The 26,342-nt window shown below is 40.1% G+C and overlaps 1 protein-coding gene across 1 annotated transcript in view; it reads left to right on the plus strand.

The window, feature by feature from the left end:
- The window catches only part of LOC128738251 (fat-like cadherin-related tumor suppressor homolog), a 589,652-nt gene that overhangs the window by 509,581 nt on the left and 53,729 nt on the right, over positions 1-26,342 (plus strand). Inside the window, exons 10-12 of the mRNA XM_053833248.1 lie at positions 22,230-22,599; positions 22,949-24,348; positions 24,410-25,393. Coding sequence (XP_053689223.1) covers positions 22,230-22,599; positions 22,949-24,348; positions 24,410-25,393 — 2,754 coding nt within the window. The remainder of the gene's footprint in view (positions 1-22,229; positions 22,600-22,948; positions 24,349-24,409; positions 25,394-26,342) is intronic.

Raw genomic sequence — 26,342 nt, forward strand, 5'->3', positions numbered from 1 at the left:
TTTGGAGTCTTTTAACGATATTTCCAAAGGAACACACAGTGAGACGGTTTCAAAAATAGGCGGACATCAGCTTTTGCGGAGAAACTATGCGCCTTTTTGAAATAAGTCACCTTAGAATTGACTATAAAATTATGTAAAAACTGTAACAGCTCAAAATCCCATAAGGTTAGAGCTACGCTCTCTTCAGAAAAAAGATGTATTTTTATTATATCTTAAACTTTACTGAACATCAAAACTACGTAGAAACGGAAATAAGCAAGTAAAATTAGGAAAACTGATATTAAGGGGGTTTGTTATTGTGTAGCTCAATATCTTTTTTCCCTTAAGGCAGTGATGGCCAAACTGCGGCCCGCGGGCCGCATGTGGCCCTTTGAGATAATTCGTGCGGCCCGCGGACTGATTTGAAAGATGGTGGCCTTAGGAGAATTTTTTTTAATGACATAGGAGTCTCTCAGTTTAATCGTTATGCTTCGTGCATGTTGTGAATCTGAATGCTTTCCGGTTTAAATCTTGTGGTGATTTCTAGAAAATGGTTTTTGTTGTCGCCTATTTTACATCTTGTTATGCACAGGAATGGCCAGAGATTATTGCGGCCCGCGGCATTCATGGACGATCTGATTTGGCCCGTACCATGCCTATGCCTGGGCACCACTGCCTTAAGGGATAGAAACGTTCTTCCTTCACCAAATACTCTTTAAATAATGTCCTCTACCACTTTTTCTTAGGCACCGTTTATTTTAGACGTAAAATAAAAAAGTTAATTTCACTATTTATTGACCCATCCCCTTAATGTAATTTCTTTTTATCTAACAAAAAATACATTAAAAACTAAGAAACTTTTGCGAAGAGACTAATGTGGAAGACTTAATAGCTTCGCCGCAAAAGCTGATGTCCGCCTATTTTGAAGCGAAACTTTTGACAGGGACACAGGTGTACGCAGTTGATCAATTGAGGGTTAAAAATCATTTTATGACATTTCATAGAAGATGCAGCGCTGTAGGTCAAGAATTTTGCCAGTGACCCGCGAGCAGCTCTCCGCAAAAATCACGTCTGTCTAGGTTTATTCGTTTTCCTAGGTCTGCCGACTCCAGTTAGCTTTTCCTAGTGCTCGCAACGCAAAGCCGCTTTCGACATTTTATTTAGAGTCGATAGAGTATCTTCAAACTAACGACATTAGAACATTATGCCTATTGTCCATTATGCTTAATGTTCATTATGCCTACCGTATTTATGCCTAAAGTTCACTATGCCTAAAAGCCGTATGCCTAATGCGGTACACTCGTAAAGTAAAATATGCAATATAAATGGTGGCGAACAAGATAAAACCGAAGAAAGGGATGGAAAAGAACAATGAACGGCATCCCGGCAAACGGTTGCATTGCAAGTGAAAATCGACAAGGAAAATTCGAATAGAAAATTATGAAAAATAGCTGAAAGTGACGCAAGAAAATTAAATTAGAAAACGAGCGAAACAGAAAAATAAAAAATAGAAACGGAAACGAAAATTGCGAAAAAACTGAGAAAAAACATGGAAAATAGGATGAATAATTTAGAAAAGGAATAAACAAAAGTTGAAATAGCCGAATGACACTGAGAAATAGGGAATAGGAATAGGAAATAGGAGGGAACAACGGAGAAAAGAAATGGAAAAGAAAAGGAAATAATAAATGGATTTAGACAAAGGAATAAGGAAAGGACAACAAAACAGGAGAAGAGGATGTCTATAATTTATGAATATTCCCAAAAAGCAAAAAGTGGGAAAAAGAAAATGTGAAAAGGAAAAGAAACATACGAACAGAAAAAGTATCGAACACATAAGCATGGATAATAAGCAGTTCGTTCACTCTATAACGATACTGTAAAAAGAACGAAGAGCGGAATACAATACTTGAACGATATCACAATAGATCAAAATGCTGATTGCAGTGACAATGTCCACAAAAACAAAAGAAAATCTAATAATAAAAATACAGGAAATAAGTTCCAACCCCAGAAGGACAACCCCAGAAGGACAAAAACCTTTGTAAAATATTTGTAATGGCCTAAGGAAGAGGAATTGGAAAAGAAACTAGCAAAAATAAATTTCACTCAACTCGCCTAAAAAACGTGTAAGTTCTGAAATTGGCGTAACAAAACGCATCAATTTCAAAATTTGCGTCAAACACCTTGTTAATTCCAAAACTTCGAGTAAAAATAGACGCGTAGAACACAGCCACATAAATTGCGAAAATCATTTTAAAAGAACTGTCATAAAAAAGTGTGAGAGTCACCTCAGGGACAATTCAAATATGACGTCCATCGAGTTTCTGCTTTTTAGAACCCCGCCACCCACCTTCCTCTCTGTCCAATTGTGTCACAAATCTGAGCCCCCCCCCCTCCCTTTGGCCATCACACAAAGTCGAAAAAAAAAAAAATGCATATCAAAAGTAAAAGGTGGTTAACAAAACTTTCTTCTTCTTCTTCAGCAGCATAGAGCCGGGGTGGCTCGTGCTGTTTCAAGCACTCGTTTCCATTCAAATCGGTCTTGGGCCACTCGTAGCCAATTTCCTAGTCGTCTCAGAAGTCGCAAATCGCTTTCGACCTGGTCGAGCCATCGTGCGCGTTGGGCCCCCTGTTCCTGGAGCCAGTGGGGTTGTTGAAGAGAACTATTTTCGTCGCACTGTCGTCCGGCATCCTTACGACGTATCCGGCCCACCGTAGCCTGCTAACTTTCGCTAGATGTACGATTCATACGCCTCCGCCACTCTCCGCTTTCAGTTTGTACTCCGCCAAATATCGTCCGCAGCACTTTCCGCTCAAACACGGCAAGGGCGCGTATGTCCTCCGTAAGCAGCGTCACGGCTTCAAGTCCATTAAGAACTACCGGTCTAATAATGGTTTTGTACATTGTTAGCTTCATGCGGTGGCGTATGCATCCTGATCGTAGCATTTTACGAAGGGCAAAGTAGGCCCGATTTCCCGCTTGGATGCGCCGCTGGATCTCCTTACTAGTGTTGTTCTCCGCGGTCACCAGCGATCCCAAATACACGAACTCCTCTACCACTTTTAGTTCATCGCCGTCAACGGTTACCGTCCGTGGGAGGCGCGCATTTGTTTCCTTTGAGCCTCTTCCTTTCATGTATTTGGTCTTCGACACATTTATTTTTAGCCCAATTCTCCTAGACTCCGCTTTCAGTCTGGCGTAGATTGCCTCCGCCGTCGCAAAGTTCCTGGCAATGATATCGAAGTCATCTGCAAAGCCTAGAAGTTGGCTACTCTTGGTAAAAATCGTGCCTCTCGTTTGTATGCCCGCTCGTCGGATCACTCCCTCAAGAGCGATGTTGAACAGCATGCAGGATAGACCGTCACCTTGTCTCAACCCTCGCCGCGTCTCGAAGGGACTCGAGAGTGTCCCAGAGATGCGTACGAAACACATCACTCGATCCAATGTAGCTCTGATGTTGCGTATTTTCCCGGAAAATTTTAATTAAAATTTCCTGATTTTGCCAGATGACCACCCAAGAGTATTTTTTAACAAAATCACAAGAAGATTCCACGTGTTTTGTTATTTTTCTCCGCCCGGCTAGTAGACCCTTTTCGGATTTTTTTTGTCGAATTGCCGACTTGGTTATAATTTTACCTGGATTTCTATGGTGCTTGATTTATGAACTACCAACCAGGGCCCTAATAACATGACCTTCTATTGCAAACCGTCACTAATGCGAAGCGAAGGCAAGGGAGAATCAGCTTCTAATGAATGAATAATTGGTTAAAACCATTTAGAAATTAAAATAAAAAAAAGAATCAGCTTCATTTATTTGTTTCGACGATGAAATTGAAAAAAAAACTCGATAATAACTAGGGCTGTCTAACCGGTAGTACCGGTAGTACCGAAACCGGTAATACCGGCCAATTTTTGGATACCGAAATACCGGTTTTGGAAAGGCAAAAAACCGGTATTTCCGGTATTTTCTAATCTGAACTAAATTTGACAAAAGATTATAAAACTCTTTGAAAAACAACTTGGTGTTAATGCAGACGAGATTCTTCCACTACTAACAATGAAGAAAGTGAAATGGTGGGTCAAATAATTATAGCTCTTGAACCCGTCTAAGGCACATGAGAGCATCTTTGCTGTAAAAATGTTTCATTGTATGAGCCAGACGTCGCTTTTCAATTCGTTTTGGAACAACTTGATATTTAAAAGCCACAAAATTATTCGAAGCTCTCAAATAACGAATTAAGGAAACAAGATCCGGGCCCAGAAACATCACTTACAATAGTAAATTGTTATTCAACCATGAAGTAATGAAGCTTCAGTTGCAACCGAAGCAGTGCCGCTTCGTTTCAAAATTGGCTTCAATCAGCGTCATTGAAACGATTTTTACTTCATCATGACGACCGGTTTTAAAGTTTCATTTGTATTTCTCTATCAAATATTCCGAAGAAGGCCAGCAACTTTGAATTGATTTTGAGTAACATTTCCTACCATTTAACACATATTATGAATAACCCGAATCAGCCCAGAATTACCCCCATAATCAGGCAAATTTTCAACTTTGAAATGCTATTGTATCAAGGTACAGAGCTAAAATACTTAATGTGATATTTCTTGTCGAACTATATCTATTTGCCTTCAAAATGGTGTTACCAAATTATGGAAATAGCGATTTGTTTTCATTTTATAGCGAAAAGTATAAAATTTGTCAAGTGATGCCATATGGCATCATTGGAATGATTCGGGTTAACCTACTCAACATCGACAAATCGCGCCTGACTGTCAATTGTTGGCATTTGACACAGTAACTAGCTTCAGCAGAAGTTTGTTGAAACGTTCTGTTCAACAAATGAAACAAGTCGCTTCATGTGTGAAGGTGAGAGAAAGTCAGCTTAATTTATTTGTTTCGACAATGCCGGGCCCTGATCAGAATACGGGAATCTTTGCACTTGTTGAGCATTCTTGCCATCAAAGAATCTGCCAGGAAAGAATTTGGAATATTTTTCAAGTCTTTCGAGTGATACATTGATTAAACAAGGAGATGAAATATGCATCCCACTATCTTCGAATAGTGGGTATGATAACAGAGAAGAGAAGATATCTGTGAAGGATTATGAAGACGATGACGCTATGCAAGAGTTCCGGTTTGGGGATGGAGGAAAAATTCGTGAAGAGACTGTAGAAGACCGGGGCATTAATTATGCTGTAAACTACAATAAAAGATATTTGTAAATAATTAAAAACGGGTTTCCCTACGTCAAATTTGGAGAAATGAAAGGAAAATTCCTGATGCGCTTAGAGTCGTTCGTCAGACATCGATGAAAGCGGAAGTTTTTTCAATTGTTCGAAGCGATGGTAATAAAATTCGTTCTAGTAAGAAAAATAAATCACTTAGAGTATTATATCTGCTTAAATTCTACTTTGATAAGCAACAATTCTGAAGCTAAAGTTTGAAAATAAAAAAATTTACTGAAAAACATCGACATTTCTATTGATTTCGAATAATCTGCCAATACCGGTATTTTACCGGTATTACCGGTATTTTCTACGCCAATACCGAAATACCGGTTTTCACCAAAAGCGCCCAATACCGACAGCCCTAATAATAACAGATGGAAACAATAGCAATGATATTAACAGCAATGAAAAGAATAAAACAGAGAAATATGCAGGTAAAATATACTATGGAAATATAAAAAGGCAAATGGCATATGGAAATAGCTGAGAAAAATATAAAGTAAAACGGAAAATAAAAATAAGCAAGAATAATTAAAAGAACGAACTTAAAATAGACAAAAGATATAAAGAGGAAATGATAAACGGAAAAATAGGCAAACAAAATAAAAACATGGAAAAAAACAATGGAAGAAAACAATGGAAATGAAAAAAACATGATTTATACCAAACTACATTTTGGAAACCGAAATTGAAACTTGAAAATTTGTAATGGCAAGCTGAAAATTGACTTTGAATTAAGTTATTGGTTTTTTGCAGAAGTGCGTCCTTGAGCAAACGCTAAGCAAAACTTCGTCTTCACCTTGCTACTGGTGGAACGACTCAACGGTTAGATATTTTATATTCAGTTTTCTTCACTTTTCAAACATATTTCGCTTCACAAAATTCGGTGCAAGTTTACATTCCATAAGCGAGGAGTTTTCCTTCCGTTTGTCCTTTACCTTTCATATGTGGCGAATAAGTTTTTCATTTTAGCGTTTACCGTGGAATGGAAGCACCCACGGTAAAGTTTTCGGTTTCGGGTAAAGTCGTCATATTCAAGAAATGTTTTTCTCATACTTTTACCCACTAGAGAGGGTAAACTGCGGAGGGATGGCTTATTGGCATCTCGCACAAACACACGGCTGAAGCATGTGCCACAGAAAAACTAGCGGTTGGGTACTGAATGTGTCTCACGAAAAAAGAAGACAGTTTTTTCCTTATTTTGCTGGTAAAATTTTCTTGATTTCAAAGTTTCGTCACCAGTTTCAGCTAATTTAGTTTTGCGTGGTTGCATGTACGAAGGACTGATCGAGCACAAGAAATAAAAAAGTCCGAACTCCAGAGTGAAAAGAAAAATATTTATACTAGGAGAAAAGAGAAATATTTCCGCCCATGGAATGCGCGCACAGTTGTACGGTTGGCTAAATTGGAAAAATATTCGTGAAAACTGCGGAACCATTTGCATGAAACTGGTAAGTTGAGTAACGATCAAGGATGAGGTAAACGGAAGAAAGCACTTACGCTGCTCTATTCTTTGGATGGTGGAGGAAAAGCTTGATTCGCCAGTGATAGCATTAGTCATTACGAGACAGATGTTCGTGCCGGTAGCTATTAGCGTTCGACACGAAACTATTTGTAACGACCCAGATGGCCGAATGAATGAAATATTACTTCTTCATCGATGTGCTCACTGTTGTAGAACTTTTCGGCAGGAATACTTGTCGGAAGAGAAAGTTCTTCTCTACCTGCCTTTTAATGGACTCGGAAGCTGCGAGCATTTCGCTTGTGTGCGATAAAATTTTAATCATAATAAAAACCAAAAGCATCCCCACCAAAGGGCTCCGTTACTCAAAGGAGCCATTTCAGCCAAGAACTAAACAGAACATTAATAACTATTAAAGTGATATCGGATATTCACATACTCTGGTTCGGTGCCTATGTCGTTTATCTCGTTTCGTTTGCCCATTTCGAAAAGGAAATGGGCACAGCCTCTGCCAGAGGTCATTATGCTTTTTAGATGCTGTTACCGTTCCGGGAGGGATGCTCAAGAGATGCATTAGGCTGCTTTTTATTACCAATAGAGTGCTTGATTTCGCACTAAATAATCTTGAATTCCCTTTATTAACGTAAAGATAGCACCACATATACTCATTCATTGTTAAAATTGAAAATTCAAGCAAACTGAAAATTTGGGAACTTATCAGATATCTCCTATGTTGTGCAGCTAAGGTTCTTCCAGTCAGTTATTTTCGAAACATCTCATTGACAGAAGCCCCTGGTTTCTTGGCTAATGTCATCCGCCTTTGAAACTACATCGGATGTCTAACCTTCTGCTTGCTCTTACAAATAGTGCTGCTGTGCTGCCGGCAAAGGCAAACCGGCTCAGTAACGTGGTGCCTGCTTCTGTAGTGGCCACTTTCCGTTCTAAGGGAAGGCACACTCTAGCACAATTGCAATATTGCCACCAGTGCCAGTGCTACCAGGCCAGATCGGTTGGTCAAGCAAAACGCCGAGAAAACGATGCCCGAGATTCCCTCCCTTTGCTGCCTATACCTACTACTAACACAGTAGACTGCCATCATCATAGGCTTCAGAGACGGCTGCCAGGATAGTAGCTCTAGATAAGACAAAACGGAAATTAAACCATTAAATTGTGAAGCCTATCCTCGCCCATTAGTGCTACGGTTCAGGCTGTACTGTATGTGTGTATAGTGCAGGCTTAAAAGCACGGACCTGGTCATTTATTTATATGGAGAACGGAACGGAAAGAGATATACTGAATTTACATCCAGCATGCTAAAGGTGGTGCAGTCGAAAAGCAGCCACACCAGGTCGTGTCAATAGAGGCCCTAATCTATTCGCCCGGTGTTGAACCTGCTGGACAAACCAACCAGTGGAGCCCTTTTGGCGAAGGAGAAGGGGGGGTGGTAAACAGAAACTTGAAAGAGATACATATCACATATATTAAAAGTGTAAATTTTTTACAACGTCGAAGTCGTGTTCTTTGTTGGTATAAAAATGTTTGTGCAGAGTTTAGGAGGATGTCCGTTGCTAAAGCAGATTTACATTTTTTGGCTCCTTTTATGCTTTACAGGTGATGGGTATTTCAGCAAGTAAAGTAAATTCTATGTGAAAATATTATACAATTTTTGATCGATTCGCATTAAGAGAGCATTCCAGTCTGTTAAAAAATAAAGCAAAACTCATCATCGTTACGTTAAACCTGCCAAAAGCGCCGCATTATTTGATCTTGGAGGCTATGCAAACTTTGGACAATGCCGGGGATAGAGACGATGAGTTAAAATACACTGATATAGAAGAATTGCGGATTCAGTGCGAAAAGAAAGCGGCTCAAAGCAAATGTTGAACTTACGATGCCCGTTACGTTGTAAAATACAGGACGAAAAAAAATGTAAAAGCAATTTTATACAATGTGGGCGTAAACGAGCAAACGGATTAGGGAAGATTTTTCCTAGCAAATATGAAAGAAATGTGCTGACGATTCAACAGCAGGCAGCGAAAGCGCGGTTGCTGGGTTAATATTTGTAGAAAGTTGAGGCGTTTAAAAAATGTGGAAGATTCTTCCTCCGGATGCCTTGAAAGGATGCTATTTTTGTGGTTTTATTTTATTCACCTAACTAGCTGAGTGCTCGGTGCTTTGCCTCCCAGCCACAGATGTATCTGTTATCTTAAAGGAAAATCCGTAACGTAAGAAATAAATCTCTTATATCTCATTTGAATGGTAAGAAGAGATTGTCATTTGTACTGTTTTCTTTCCGGAAATCAATAAAAAGAAGGAGAGCCTGGCCACCTATTTGTCATTTACCCTTCTATAGTACCTCAGTTACTTGTAAATGTGTTATTTTTATGTATTTAGATACTAGCTGGCCCGACAAACTTCGTGTTGCCACAAAAAATAAACTGTGTTGTACATAAATCGTGAGTCTCGGATGACCTTTGTCACAATCTCAAGTTTTGCAAGTTTCTGGGGAGTTCATAGGTGTGTTAATATACAAATTTTCCTCACAGTAAAGTAGAAAACAACTCCCCCATTGCTTGATAAAATAACGCAGATAGCATTTAAATATTCGCCATCATTACAAACCATTTCGCCGAATACCATTTTGCGGAACACCAATTCTCGGTTGACCATAACGCGGGATATAGAGTTTCGCGGAATACCATTTCGCGAAAAACCTTACGCGGGATGTACCATTTCACGGAAATCTTTTCGTAGAAAGTATCGTTTCGCAGGGGTGACCCAACTGAAGGAAAGTAATAGAGGTCAGTAGATCTAGAAAAATAATTAAACCTAGATAGAGGTGATCTCTACGGGACAGTGGCCGGCGCTTCCGACGGCAGGTCGCCGGCAACACTCGCGGCTCGCGCTGAATTATCTATTGATTGTTTTTGGTGGTCTTGTTATTGATTAATGTTTTATGAAAGAGTCTAAAATTTCTCGAGTTCGATTCTTTTTCGAGTTACGCAAAAATTTCTGTTTTATTTGTATGATAGTCCCCCTACCACAGGGATGAGCGATCTCAAACCATCATTAAAAAAAATTCCTGCCTCCAAAACCCCCCACATGCCAAATTTGGTTGCATTTGCTTAATTACTTTTCGACTTATGAGGAAACTTGTATTTCATTTGTATGGGAGCCCTCCCTCCTAAATGGGAGAGGGGTTCTAATTCATCAAAGAAAAAATGCATGCCTCCAAAAACACCCACATGCCAAATATGGTTCCATTTGATTAATTAGTTCTCGAGTTATAAGGAAATTTATATTTCATTTGTATGGAAGCCCCCCTCATAAAAAGGCAAGGGGCTCAATCCATCATAGAAAAAAATCATGCCTCCAAAAACACGCACCTGCCAAATATGGTTCCATTTGACTAATTAGTTTTCGAGTTATGAGTAAATTTGTATTGCATTTGTATAGGAGCCCCCCCCCCCTCCTAAAGTGGGGAGGGTTCTCAATTCACCATAGAAAAAATTCTTGTCTCCAAAAACAGCCACATGTAAAATTTTGTTCCATTTGCTTGATTAATTCTCGAGTTATGCAGAAATTTGTGTTTCATTTGTATGGGAGCCCCCGCTCTTACTGGGAGGAGGGGTCTCTAACCGTCATAGGAACCTTCCCTGGCCCCAAAAACCCCTATATGCAAATTTTCACGCCGATTGGTTCAGTAGTTTTCGATTCTATAAGGAACATTCGGGCAGATAGACAGAAATCCATTTTTATAGGTATAGATTTGTATGGGAGCCCCCCCCCCGTCTTAGTGGGGGGAGGGATCCCTAACCATCATAAAAACCTTCCCTGGCACCAAAAACCCCTACATGCAAATTTTCACTCTGATCGGTTCAATAGTTTTCGATACTATAAGGAACATAGAGCAGACAGAAATCCATTTTTATGGGATTTGTATGGGAGCCTTCCCCCCCCCCCCCTCTTAGTGGGGGGGTCTTTTGCCATCGAGAGAACCTTCCGTAGCCCCAAAAACCCCTACATGCAAATTTTCACGCCGATCGGTTCAGTAGTTTTCGATTCTAAAAGGAACATAGGGACAGACAGACAGACAGAAATCCTTTTTTATAGGTATAGATATCAGAGCCTCCTTCCCGCCTTTATCTTCTTGCCACCTGCATATCTGTTTTCGTTTTGGAAATTCCCATAATACCAATCATATAATACAAGAAACAAAACTTCTTCGCCACATCTAAATGTCGCTCCCTCTTGTCAGCTTAAAACTTTTATTTCAAAATTCATTTTTTTATTCCATATCCGCACCCCCCCCCCCCACCTTCTTGTCTCCTAGCCAGAATAACTAGCCAGTATAACACGTCCTACTTATTTGAACATCTCCCTCTAGTTAGGACCCAAGTAGCACACTTTTGACCCTTCTGGCTGTAGCAAGTCAGTTATGACCTAAATTTGTCATATACCGGTTGCTACAACTAGTTTCCCAGGTAACAATTTGGGTTTTATTACACTCTTATGATGACAGTTAGGACCAAAATTGACCATGAAAACGTCATAAGAGTACAATAAAACTCACATTGTTGCTTGGGTTGTAACAACTGTGCTAGCAAGGGGACCATTACTCCTTTCGTAAACCTCCCAGTGTTGCTTTCTTTATGTCAGGGATCATGTGTGCCAAGTTTGGCGACGAACGGTCAAAGCGTTCTGGAGTTATGGCGGAACATTTTCACAATTTCCTCACTCATTTTCCTTCCTTATTTCTCTTTGCAACATACTGTGGACCGAAAAAGCGCAAAATAAAACTTTTTCCTAGCGTCTTTTGCTTTCATTTTATCAATACAGAATTTTCAAAGCTTTCGTCCCTCAAAATCTGAAGAAAGGTAGACATGGTTTACTATGATGATAATTTTAAAAAATAACATTTTTGTGTTAAGAGATAGGGACATAATTTCTTCGACAAAGTTGTAGAATATGTAAAGCAAGTAACTTTGCTGAAGAAATGGCATTTCTATCTCTATCGGGTGCAGAGTTATAGAACATTTTCTTTGGAAGTTTCTCATAAATTAGTTTTTCATTCTTAACTTTCGTTAATTTTATTGTACCAGTATGTTTATGTCAAGTTTAGGTGAAAACTTGTATAGAGCAAAAATTTAATTCGATATGATCTTCCTTGAAATTAATTCCAAAACACTGACCTTTCAATAATGGTTTAAGGAAAATTCGTACAACCGGCAGAGGCATTCTTATTGCGATTATGTAGGTAATAATGTGTCTTTAGGTAAATGAAAACACATGACGTGGATATACGCGCCGGGCCGAGTCAGCACCTTCCAAGCTTACCATTCAAACAGGCTTGGCTGCACATCGTACTATTCTCACTACAAACGACTAATATTACTCCGCTCCATAATTTCTCTTATAAAAAGAATAGCCATTCTTCGGTGCTTAACGTGTACAGTAGGCAGGCTGCCATCAAGTCATAGCACAAGCACCACAGAGGCTATGGCATTTTAACCATTTTGTTCGGAAATTCACAACGAGGACAAAAAGGGGTAACCATACTAGGCACTGAACAACAGCAACACCAACAACAAATGACTCTACTCAGCAGAATTGCTAAAAGCCGAGTACTAACGCTCATTTGTAGGCCACCAGTGCAATATACAGCATCCCTTTGGCATCGACTGCAACCCGCCGCCGCCGGCCGCGCCGTGTCCACCGTCGTCCGTTCGCATCAGGCTAAATCAGAAACGGCTCCAGCAGCCGCTCTAGTGGGCCCACCACAATGCATCCTCAAAGAGAAAGGAAACGCGGCGCGACCGACTCTCGGTTAGAAGAGAGCATCAGCATAAAGATTTATAAGCTGTGATGTGAAAAGCTCATTTGCTGCCAACAAAACGACTCTTTCCGCCGCCTCTCTAGATCTGCACCATTCTCCCGTCACGAAACGTTCAATCTACTGGCAAGTCAGCCATTTTTTGCAATTCTTTTTTCCCTTCATCCTTCGGCATAATGTAAACCGTGAACCATTTGACCCTTTCCCCTTCCTCACACCTGATTTTATTGGCGAAGGGAGGGCAGAAGGAAATTGTAAATATCTAGAGGGTAGGGGGTCGGAATGTCAATTCCGGCGAAAGAGAATGTCAGGAACAAGCGAAAGCCCGGCTGCATAGACCTCGGTGAGAGATGAATAATGATGATAATGAATTTTATGACGCTTCGAGGACAGTCACGCAAAAGACCGCGACAATGTTGATGTCGGCGATCATGATGATGTTGACGATGGTTGATGATGATGATGATGATGATGATGATGATGCAAACGATAATGAAATCGCCTGATGGTGTAGAACAGCAGATTTTTGTTAGGCAATCGAACAGCGGAAGTGGGTTGACTCCTGCCATCGGACCGTTTCGGTTAGATAAAGTTTTTAATACCTGATGGCCATCAGGCCGGCACAAATTAAAACTTGTTCCTCGCCAGCAGCCCCAGAGAGGGGACGCTTCAGTGTAGTTCTTTCTCCGTAGAGAACCTAAATAGGTTACCGAGTATCGGCATCGGAGGATCTAATCTTCACTCGAGTAGATATTCCGATCTCCGGTACCGGTACCTACCAGGGACGCTTCGGTTTCACAACGCATAGTTGTTGTGGGGTTTGGCGATGGAGACGTTCCGAGATAAGCCTTTGCTCAAAAGGAAACTGGCTAGGCTAGCCTGAAATACTGTTATTAAATATTCAAATTTTGTTTTAATAAATTCAGGAAATTTGCATGAATCTCCAGTGAATGAGTATTCTATTGTGATGAGTATTTATTCTTGTCGGATAGGGTTCTTTGTTCTGCAACTGTTGGTTATGATTGTGACAAATGTTGCCGGAGTAGCAATTGGACGTAATCTACATTTTGTGATTAATTCTAAATCAACGGGCATGAAATGAATAAATATTTCGAACCACTGCGGTAGACAGTTTGTCAGACTTAGTAATGGCGGAAGAAAATTGATTTTTATCTGTAAATATAGGCTTCACTTTAGTGAAGCAGTAACAGTAAATGAATGTAAATTGAATTTAAAATGTGGCATTTGTTTACGTACAATCAATGGTTTGTGTTGTCTTATCTTTTCTTCAATTAGATGGTTAATAAAGCTAAGCCATCCGTTTAAACGTTTCTCCGAAATTATACTGCTCCTTATTTTGAAACTGAACTACTAGCAGTACCACAGAATAAACATCAAAGTACAGCAATACTGTGTCTTCATTCTTTATCTACGAATTCTATTAAGCTCATGGCAAGAATATTACCCAGAATAACATAAAGTAAATGGTACACAAATAAGTTAATCGACTTTTATGGCAAAAAAATTTCTAATACTAGGTTTGCATTGTGAATTACATGTCATTTGAAAACCCTGAATTAATCCACCTTGCGGTGTGACTTGGCCTTGCTACTGCAACAATAGAGGGTTTTCCACTACTACTTATGGATCTGTTTTCTCTCTAAAAATTACTATAGAGTAAGGAGGGGTAAAAGTGCGATGCGGGTAGAAGTGCGATTCAATGATTTAGCGGTGCAGATTCTGAGTAAATTTTCTACATTGGCATGGATGGGTGACTACTTTGACAGCTTGAATCTAACGTAAACTTTGGTTGCTTACGAAGCATAGTTGCTAAGTTATGAGCAAATGTTATTTTAGGGCGGTTTTGATGTAATTTTTCGTAATACGGCAAATACGATATCAACAGGAGTATATTACTTGTTGAAAATTTGTAGCAGTGTTTTACATCACTCACATATCTGTTTTGAAGATACGGCGAAAATAATTTACAAAATAATTTCGCTTTTCCGTAATTTAATCTAACCCCATCAAGCGCCTAGCGGGGTAAAAGTTCGATTCACGGACGGGGCAAAAGTGCGATTCATGGACGAGGCAAAAATATATAGCTAATTATATACAGCTTTGGGCACTATATTACAGATACTAGAAATGAAAGATCTGCAGAAAACTGTGTGCTCTACATATGTTGGCCGAAGAAAAACAATGTGTTTCCGCTGATGAAACAAAAAACAAACGTTTGGAAAAGTTTCGATCTAACGAAGGCTGCAATACACCAGCGCAAAATAGAAAAGGTGCAAATTGAGAATATTTCTTACCGAAACATAACGCAGATTGAAGATAATATGGTTTTGTTAGCTACTGATGGGCTAATTTCATGGATACTAGCTTCGAACTTTTGCCCCGCTAGTGGTATAAAAGCTCGAATCTGCACTTGATCAGAAGAAAGAAGAATTTATTTTGAAAAACACTATTACCGCAGATGATTTATAGTTGAACTGCATTTACTGCATCACTATAAAATATATTATGTTGTTGTCCTTCTTTATATCTCACGAAAATTGATGACAACTTCAAACATCGCACCTATGCCCCGCCCTAATGGTAGAAAAACTATCCTGGAACCTCCCTTACTGTAACATTTCGCCCCCTCCCGCTTTTTTGTCTCTCAGCCACCTATTATACAATTACTATTGCTATCGCAAGAGAAATGCAGCCCATTTTACTTATATACCGCCATCCTTTTTGTCAATTTCTACCAGCACTGATACTCTTAAATCAGCGCATGTGTCCAGATATTTTGGAATTATGACGGAATTTACGCTCATTTTTATATATGACTAGCTGACCCGACAAACTTCGTATTGCCACAAATTAACCTGTGTTGTACATAAATCATGAATCTCGGATGATCTTTGTCACAATCTCGAGTTTTGCAAGTTTCTGAAGAGTTCAACCTTAGATGATTCATTTTGGCAGTTACGTAACTATGAAAGCATCCCAGGTAACCAATAAACATCACCAATGCTATTCAAATAAGCATTTAAGTCGCCTTTAATGCTACTCAAATGCTATTTTGGCAAAATATACAGCTACTTTACTAATAACCTTCTTATAGTGCTGACAATGCTAATTTACAGCTAATTACTGACACGAAGAATTTGAATACAATTTTGGATGCCAATTTACAATACCAGTGCAGTCAGAAAGCTAATATACAACAACGTGCAGTATAAAATGCCAGATACGCTGTTTTGCTGCTTATGTTAATGCTTATTAGTTACCAGGAATGGGTAGTTTAATATACAAATTTGCAATTTTTCCTCACAATAAAGTAGAAAACAACTCCCCTGTCCCCTCATTGCATAGCCAGAAAGCGGATAGTAATATTCGCCATGATTGTACAACATTTCGCCGAATATCATTTTGCGAAAAACCTTAAGCGGAATGTACCATTTCACGGAAAACTTTTTTGTGGAAAGTACCATTTCGCGATCCTCTCCTTACTCGCTGTCGCTCGTTCCAGGAAAGCCATGTAGACCTAGAAAAACAAATAAACCTAGACAGTAGTGATTTCTGCGGGGAGTTGCCTCCCCACAGTGGGTGGCGCTTCCGTCGGCGGGTCGCCGGCAACACTCGCGGCCGTCTCGTCCTGAATGATCCAGAGTTACTATAGATAGTTTTTGTGGTCTTGTAAATGACTACTGTTTTATGGAAGAGTCGAATTTCTCGAGTTCAATTAATTTTTCAGTTTCGCAAAAATTTCTGTTTTATTTGTATGAGAGTCCATATCCCCCTACCACAGGGGTGAGAGGTCTCTAACTATCATGCCACATGCCAAATTTGGTTCCATTTGCTTGATTAGTTCTCGAGATAAGAGGAAATTTGCATTTCATTTGTATGGAAGCCCACCCTCTTAAAAGGGAGATGGATCATAACTCGCTTTCTAAAGAGGAGAGAGGTCTCATTTCACCATAGAAAAAAATCTTGCCTCCAAAACCATTTACATGTCAAATTTGGTTCCATTTGATTGATTAATTCTCGAGTTATGAGGAAATTTGTTTTTCATTTGTGTAGGAGCCCCCCCCCCCTCATAAAGTGGGGAGGGGTCCTAATTCACCATAGAAAATGTTCTTGCCCTTGAACACTTTCACATGCCAAATTTTGTTCCATTTGCTTGGTTAACTCTCGAGTTATGAGGAAATTTGTATTTCATTTGTATGGAGGCCCCCCCTTTTAAAGGGGAAAGGAGTCGTAATTCCCCTTCTAAAGAGGGGAGGGGTCCCAATTTACCATAGAATAAATTCTTGTCACCAAAAACACCCACATGCCAAATTTTGTTCTATCTGTTTGATTAGTTCTCGAGTTATGCAGAAATTTGTGTTTCATTTGTATGGGAGCCCCCCCTCTTAGTGGGGGGAGGGGTCTCTAACCATCACTAAAACCTTTCCTGGACCCAAAAACCTCTACATGCAAATTTTCACGCCGATTGGTTCAGTAGTTTTTGATTCTATAAGGAACATCCCGACAGACAGACAGACAGAAATCCATTTTTATATATAAGATTCACTACTGACTCGAGGTCTTTAAATATTGAAACTTTTGTACTTGATTAGTTTTAAATGGTTAAAAATGAGAATTACACTTTCAACACATCGAAACAGTGGTGGTGCGTATACGAGAAATGATAGAATTGGGAGAATAAACCAGAATTAGGTATTCTAAAGGACTATCTAAAAAGTGGCAGTAGTTAAGTGAGTAAAACATTCGGGTACTAACTGAAGGAGTGAGATTGCGAGCCCCACCTGCCATTCCACGTATAAATCCGATATATTTTTGGTTTATACCCAAATTTTCCAGTTCATTCAATTGATCATTCTTCGCATCAGACTCTTCTTACGAGTAAATGAAAAAAAAACTAGTATTTCAACAAGTTACGCACGAAAAATAGTTGTACAATTTGACAATTTGCATTAAATATTTAAGTCAAAACGAAGGCTACATTTCAGATTACCCGGAGCAAGTGTAAGCTTTTAGAAATTTAGAACAAAACATTTTCAATGCAATCGCATAATAATTATATCGGTATACTGGACACTGCGGAATCGAGGGCAATGTGCTTGCTGACAGCCTAGCGAGACAAGGATCAGCTCATCAGTTCATTGGTCCCGAACCGTTTCTTGGCACCTCCATATCCGCTGTCAAAATCGAATTACTGACCTGGGAAAAGCTACAAATAGCATCCAGTTGGTATCAAGTGCAGGGCTGTAGACAAGCTAAACAGTTTATTTACCCAGACCCTGCAGTAGTTAAAAATCTACTTACGTTAACGCGTAAGGAACTGCGCACAATTACGGGACTCCTCTCCAGACATTGTCTCACTTTTTACCATTTTAAGAGAATTGGCAAGCTCATTTGCCGCTTTTGAATTCAGAACTAGAAAGTTCAGCGCACTTGCACTGCATCTTCTAGGTACAGATTCTTCAAAAGCTACCTCCTAACCGCATACTCTGTATAGAAACTTCATCCCAAGAAGGATATTGGTTTTATTAACCATGTACAGGCCGGACTCGATTATCCGGGGATTCGATTAACCGGGGATTCGATTATCCGGGTTTTTAGACTCGATTATCCGGGTGAAAAAAAAGTTTTTTTTTCACTGATTTATTTTAAACCCAAATGTTATAATTTTCATGCTACATGATGGTTCCAACTGGACAAGCATTGATTAACCTCCCTAAAGCTACAAAATTCCTTTTTTATGTCCCTTTTATCGGCGAAAAAAAACAAAAATAAATCCTGCGATGATGAAATCAATTTTTTTACTTAAAAATCATCATCACCATCATCATTATCATCATCATCGTATTCATCAGTAAAAAAATTGCAAAAAAGAAATTTTATAACTTTGATCAATTGATTGATCAATAATAAAAAAACATTTATAATACCTAAATATTGAAAAACATAACATACAAAAAATAATATTGTACCAAAAAAAAATCAGTCGAAAAAATCGTAAGAAATGATTTTTCTGACTTTTGGGAAGATAAATCAATAATAAATAAAACATTTCTGATACCTAAAAGTCAAAAAACTTGACATACCAAAAAAAATTTTGTACCAAAAATGATGATTCGATTATCCGGGTGATTCGATTATCCGGGCTGAAAATAAAAATGAGCACCCAGATAATCGAGTCCGGGCTGTACTGCCTAATTGGGGTAGACCAAACCTCGAGTTTTTAGTCTTGACCTTGACATGCGGTCAAGCATATGTATTAATATTTTTGAAACGGTGGTTCTACAATTGATGAAAGGGGAAAGTAACGAAATTTTTTTTGGAATGGAGGGGAAAGAGCGGAAAGGTGAGGGAGAAGAGGGGGGGGGGGTTTGGTAGCCCTGGAGGGTGTTACGGGTTCGAATCTGGTTATAATCTCAGATTATAGCTTGGTTTGGACAAAAGGTAAGAGTTACAACGACTGTTTGCTAAACGCAGCTACCAATAACCCCCCCCCCCCCCTCCCTCGTCTTTCCACTCTTTCCCCTCCATTCCAATAAATTTTCATTACTTTCCCCTACCGTCCCTTCATCAATTGTAGAACCACCGTTTGAAAAATATTAATACCTAATTGGGGCACAGTCTTACAACGCAGCTTAACTCCATCAATGGTATCCGTAAACTGTGCACAGCAATCGGCACCAGCTACAAAAGACAATCTTTGTGACTGTCGCAGTGGAATTTTTGAAACCCAGTGCCCTTCTGGCATACAAAAAAAAGTATATCGCTATAACATTCAAATAGAATCATCAAAAAGGGTAAAACCACAAGGGCCTCGAAAAAAATCCCTTAACATGGCTCTCAAAGGAGCAAAAAGCTTTATCGCATCCTGGCGCCACATAAACGATGCTGATTGAATCTAGGAAGGCACAGTTGATATAATTAAAGGGTGTCCCACATCAAATTGCAACACGGAAGAAACGCTGTAGAAGCTACACCCAAAACTTTAAACTATTACTTAAAAAGGAATAACGAAAAATTCTTCTTTTGCTAACAACTTTGTTACTTAAGGAGTAATAGCGTTCGTCGTCGGCTGAATAATAACATACACTAATGCATATTGTATACATTATACAGTCCAACCATCTGTTATTCGCGCCTACGCTTTGATTTGGATTCATAGCATGACTGTTGGATAGCACTCAATACAAAAACGTTGACTGTAGATGTGCGTTTTATGTTGAATTTGCTAACCGTTACCGTTTGCATCGGGGGACTAGCAGCCCCATTCCTTTCTACAACAAATGACAGCAACCGCGGGCCTTATTCGAATGCGACTAAAAGCTATCATCCGGCACTGTTTGTTGTTTTTTATTTCTAAAGATGATGACACCATTACAATTTGTGCAATCATCAAACCATCTAAGCAACCTTTGGGTTCCCGTACTGGCAGGAGGTATTAGATCGGACATAACGGAGAGTAACGTGAACCACATTTTAAAACACCTAACGTGCGTTTAGATTGGCAACATGTGGCATGCAACTTGTTCCAAACTGTTCTTCGAAGTTTCCATGAGATGCATGGCAACGTATCACAAATGTTCAAGTGGCGACAGAAACAACATTGAGCAACAACTAGCAACATGTCGCATTCCACATGTTTCATTTGACATGTTGCCAAAAAAATGCAATTACAATATGTTCGATGTTAGCTGCAAAACATGGCTGGCTGCCAGCTCCCTGGTTTGCATCTGTAAAGTGTAGGCGTATTGGTAAACTTTGTTTGCGTATTCCAATACGAAAAAGTGAAACTGCGCGGCCAGAATTTCTGGAAAAAAGCCACTAATTCTGGCTTTAGTTTTCAGAAAGTCGCCTAATCAACCCTTTTGCATGGTTTATGTGACCTTTTGAAAACTAAAGCCAGAATTATTCATTAACGGATATTTTGAAACCATGGTTGTTTACTGAATTGCAGTATAATTTTTATAGCTAAAGTACAATGTTGAACGAGTAAACGAGAAATTGTTCTGTTAGGTCATATGAATAATATGAATGAAAGAGTTTGCTTTGCCTTTATTATATAAACCTTATGGACGAAACAAAGCAAACTCTTTTATTCCTACCGTCCATTGAAACCTAGAATTTCTTTTGCTAAGAAAACAGTAAGCTTGTTTTCATTTATCCGCTCTGAAAACATGAATTGGGATTCAACCGATTGCCAATTTTCAAAAGTTAAACTATACTAGCAGCTCTGGTCATGACAAATATATAACCGGTTTCGACTATGGGGTTCGTCTACCAGTTATGGACCCTTTTCATATTATTAACCCTTGCATATAATTTTTGGAGCTTATAATTATTTTTATATATTTTCGATTTGAAACAAGTTGAAGTCAACATAAAATACACTTTAATTTTTAAAACATTTTCCGAGTTCGAAAATTAATGTCAATATTTTTAGCAAACGAATATTCTTAGTCACAAAACTGTTATTTTGTAGGACTGCAAACCATAAATCCCAAATTTTAATATTGCGTTTATAAGGTAGTTATCTCTTTGAGCGCGTTATTACCGCCGCTGCAGGTGGATTTTTCATAAGTGTCGCAATACGTTGAATATACAGCTCATCAATATGATATGACAATATTGTTGATGATGTAAATATAACTTTTTGGGCATTTCGTATAATCAATTAACAATCAACAATCAACTTTTCTCTCATAAGAAAAATCAACTCAGGTACAAAAAAGGTTCTGGTTATTTTACCCTATCAAGATGCAAACGAACAAAAGTGACGCTGGTCTGCGAATGGATCCATGAAGAGAGGTTTGGAAATTGCGAACAGGTTTTTAAAATCACAACTGCTTGATTTTGGTGCTAGTGTACTCATACGCTAGCGCCGAAATTAGTAAGTGAAGAATAGAGTAATTAGTGAATATCACATCAATACAGCTACAAGAACTTATCTCTAACTAACACATATAGCGCAGTTTGCGAATGTGTGGTTCATTGCAGAGACGCATACATAGATGTAGCTGTCATTTTTCTTGTTACTTTTAGGTTGTTACTCTTTTCGTCTAATGTACGGTCATAAGACGAAAAAAGTAATAGATTATTGCTCAAAAACAACAAAATATTCTCCCTGAGTTTTGGGTGTACGCATTGGGTATTTTCTCTTAAAAATTTGAGTAGAAGTAGTTTAGAGTATGTTGTTTACACTCCATTTTAATTGCGGTTAGTTTTTCGAAAATTGGAAAAAATGGCGTCACTTTCAACAGAACAACGTCGAAAAATTATGCACAAAGGGTATACAGTATTCTCTTTCTAATTTTGCATAGAATTTCATGGGTAAAACACTGAGTCATAAGACATGTATTAGCGGTTGCAAACTTTATTTGGATTGAATATCAACATATATCTAAACTATATTTACTTAGCTAAACGTTGAAACAATGCTTGAACTGCAACTCATTGTTTTATATCTCAAAAAATATTTGAAAGACCTTGGAGAAACAAATGATTCACGTAATCAGTACAGTTATATAAACTGATTTTTTTAATGTTGAGTTTGATATTCCCTACGCTCTTCTTCAGTATCTAGTAGCATCTTGCTTTCTTGAACTAAATGGGATTGTCGAACAAAAAAACAAACCACCTAAAAAGATTTTTCATCTTCCAACTAACAATATTATTTATTTTTCTTTCCTCTGCCACCCACTCAGGTCTTGGCCACCGACAAGGACATCGGCGAGAACGGACGCGTCACCTACAGCATCAAGTCCGGCCGCGGAAAGGCGAAAAAATTCCGCATCGACCCGGACACCGGTATCATTTACGCGGCGAAATTTTTCGAAGTGGACACCGAGTACGACCTGCTGGTACGGGCCGAAGACAACGGAGTGCCACGGAAGTCCCAGCAGGCACGGGTCAGCATCGGTGTCGTCGATGTGCCAGCCAAGTCCGATAATCCGCCGGTGCTGAAAACTATCGACCAGCAGGTAGAGGTCACCGAGAGCGACACACCTGGCTTCCTGGTGGCACTGATCCAAGCCATCGACTACGACGGCGAGCAGCTCTGGTTTGATATAGTTGGTAAGTGTTTTCTTTCATTATAGATGAATTAGAGCGTGCACCACTGCTGCATTCTTGGCCCTGAGCAAACCAGCATCCGGAAGGATGGTGCAATGTTTGCTCGTCGGCAATGATTCAATATTAGCTCAATTTCTTACTTCTCGCTTTCCTTCCTTTTCTCCTTCGGCTGCATTGTTTGGCTTCACCGTGTACAAACAAAAACATCCCCCCGGTTGACGTCGAACACTTTGGAACATATAATTGAAACCATATCACCCCGTAAAACCCCTATGTTTCCGGTTGTGGCATTCTCACGTGTACGCAATCATATATGTCACGTGAACTCGTGCGGTCCCGATTGCACTTCCAGGCGGAGACGAGCGTAATGAATTTTACATCGGTCGAGACAATGGAAACGTGCTGCTGGCGAAACATTTGGACTGGGAAACCCAAAAGGAGTACAATCTCACGATAAGCATCTCGGATGGGGTACACGTTGTTTACACGCAGCTCTACGTTTCCGTAATTGATATAAACGATCACCGACCGGAGTTTACGGAATCGCTGTACCGCGTCGATATCTCCGAAAACATAGAAGAAGGAACCGAGGTGCTACAGTTGCACGCGACCGATGCCGACGAGGATAAAAAACTGTTTTACAGCTTACATGCGGCACGTGATCCGGTTTCGCTTAAACTATTCCGGGTGGATTCGGTCACGGGCAGTATCATTACGGCTCACAAACTCGACCGGGAAGCTCTGGCCGAGCACATGCTAATTGTGATTGTGAAAGACCAGGGAACGCCCGCCAAGCGAAACTATGCCAAAGTGATTATCACCGTGCATGACCACAACGATCACGCACCGGAATTCACCAGCAAGATTGTGCAAGGAAAGGTGTACGAAACGGCCGCCGTTGGTACGAAGGTTGTCCAGGTGTATGCCATCGATCGGGATATTGGTGATAATGCAAAAATTTCCTATTCAATTGTTAGCGGAAATATTGGAAATGTGTTTAACATTGATCCAACTATGGGCGTGATAAGTGTGGCAAAGGATCTTGACATTAGTGCCCTGTCGGAATACATGCTGCAGGTGAAGGCCACCGACGGTGGAAAGCCTTCATTATCATCACAAATTCCGGTGCATGTTATGATTAACATGGCTGATAATGCCCCACCAAGATTTATCTCCACGGATGCAGCTGCAGAAATTTACGAGAATCTGCCAATTGGAACGTTTGTGATTCATATTGAAGCACGAAGTACCTCTTCGCTACAGTTCGAAATAATGGATGGTAACGTCAACGATATGTTCTTCATCAACCCAACGACAGGCGTAATTACAACCAAAGATATCCTGGACTACGAAAGCAACAAATTCTATAATCTCTCGATCCGCGCCACTAATATGGCGTCCGCGTACGCCACGTGCTCCGTAATTATCAACGTTCTGGATCACAACGATAACGTTCCCTATTTCGAGCAGCAGGTCTACAAGGGCGAAGTATCCGAGGCGGCTCCGGTAGGCTCGCTGGTGCTGACATTAAACGAAAACACGTCCACTGCCGGTCAGCTGCTGGCGAACACTTCCCTGCCGCTGGTCATCAAAGCCAAGGATGCGGATTCCGGGCTGAACGCGCTGCTTCACTACGACATCCTCGAGATGTTACCCAAACGATACTTCCACATCGATTCCAGTACCGGAGCGATCAAAACGATTCTGCAGCTGGATCACGAAAAGATTCCGTTTTTCAGTTTTCATGTCAAGGTTAGTATGATGAGATTAGATTTTGAGGTTAGGTTCAATCAAAATTGTTCTTCATTCGCAGGTAACTGATCTCGGTAAACCCCGACTCACATCGGAAACCACTGCGGAAGTGCAAATTTTCGTCAATGACGTTAATGATTGTGCACCGATGTTCAGCCAAAAAGAGTACAACGTAACCCTGCTGCTGCCCACGTATGAAAATGTAGCCGTCATACAGGTCAATGCTACCGACCAGGATAGTTCGGAGAACTCAACTTTGCGCTACGATCTCATCGAGGGCAATCGAGATGGAGTGTTCATGATAGATGCTGGCACCGGAATAATAACCACTCGTGACGTTGAGAGTATCGGTTCGTTCTACAAGCTGGGCGTTCGGGTTTCCGATGGAAAATTCTCAAAGGTTGCGTATGTAAACATCAATGTGGAAACCTCGGAGAACTCGGGACTGATTTTCCAGAAATCGATCTACGAGGGGTCGATACTTGAGAATAGCACAAAAATCTCAACCGTTACGGTGGTTAATGTTTTGGGGTCTAACCTAAATGAACACATCGAGTTCAGTATTCTGAACCCGACAGATATGTTCAAGATCGGGCTGACCTCCGGCGCCATTCAAACGACGGGAAAGAAGTTTGATCGGGAAGTGCGTGATAATTACGAACTAATTGTGGAAGCTCGCTCGCAATTACCGGACAGAGAAAAGCCCCGCGTTGCGCACGTCATCGTAAACGTCACGATTTTAGACATCAATGACAATTGTCCAATGTTTGTCAACCTGCCGTATTATGCAGTGGTTTCGGTGGACGATCCTCGCGGATCGGTTATAACCAAAGTGCACGCTTTGGATTTGGATAGCTACGAGAATGGTGAGGTCCGGTACGAAATGAAACGAGGTCATGGTGAACTGTTCAAGGTGGACCGCAAGACCGGGGAGGTCACACTGAAGCAAACCCTCGAGGGACATAACCACGACTACGAGCTACTGATTTCCGCCTACGACGGAGGAATTACGCCCTGCTCGACAGATGTGACAGTTCATGTAAAGGTACGTCTCAATTTCCCCTATCCCCTTTAGCTAGTTCTAACAAATGACGCATTTTGTTCGATATGGTTGGGTAGAGAACGCGGTTCGTACGAGAGCGGAAGGACAAACCAACTAAATCCCAAAATAATGTCGCTATTTCTCACAACGCCCAAAGCGACTATGCTTTTTCCGGATACGGTACTAATCCCGATAGTGCATCGATTTATTCTATCACACGGGTACCCACCTCTCGGCTGAATATGCTCTATTCATGGGAGAATCCAATCGAAATTGAGCCGATGTAATTTGAACTTGAATAGGATCAGATATAAAGCGCAATGTTTGTGCAGTTAGAAGGCTCTAAAATGATATATCACACCAGTAGTAGTCCAACGGTAGTGGTTCTCGTTTCGAAAACATAACGTTAACGTTGAAACAAGACCCAAATGAATTTTCATCCTCGTACACTTCGGCCACTAGCGGAAACTGTCCTGATCTGGACGTCGCAAAGTCTAACCACTTTTTTTCGATATCAGCTTTTAGTCCGGAGTCCGGAAGGGCCAGCTTGATTGCTAGTCACGAACACACGTCGAAGAGCGTCAAAAAACCGGTCAAATTTTACCGAAATCCAATCTTCCTAGAAGCGTTTCTGGGAACGACACAAACACTATGATTCGTTCCTAGTTTGCTATTTGTACCTACTGACGTTCGTGCCCATGAGGAAACCCTAGTAAATCGAATAAAAATGTAATAAAACCATGCACACACTGGATTATTTTTCACCCGTTCAACGATTTAGTTTCTCCTCCCACTGCTGGTTTTCTCGAATCCAGACATTTTCCATTCACAATCAGATTTGACTGACTGTAGAGTGTATGTGTGTGTGTGCATTTTTGTTTCGGTCCGATGCATCCAGCTTGTTGGAAGTTGATTCGCGAATAAAAAATAGAACGCGCTTCCTGCCTGTACC

Source organism: Sabethes cyaneus, chromosome 2, assembly GCF_943734655.1.
Source record: "Sabethes cyaneus chromosome 2, idSabCyanKW18_F2, whole genome shotgun sequence".
NCBI classification, from domain to species: domain Eukaryota; kingdom Metazoa; phylum Arthropoda; class Insecta; order Diptera; family Culicidae; genus Sabethes; species Sabethes cyaneus.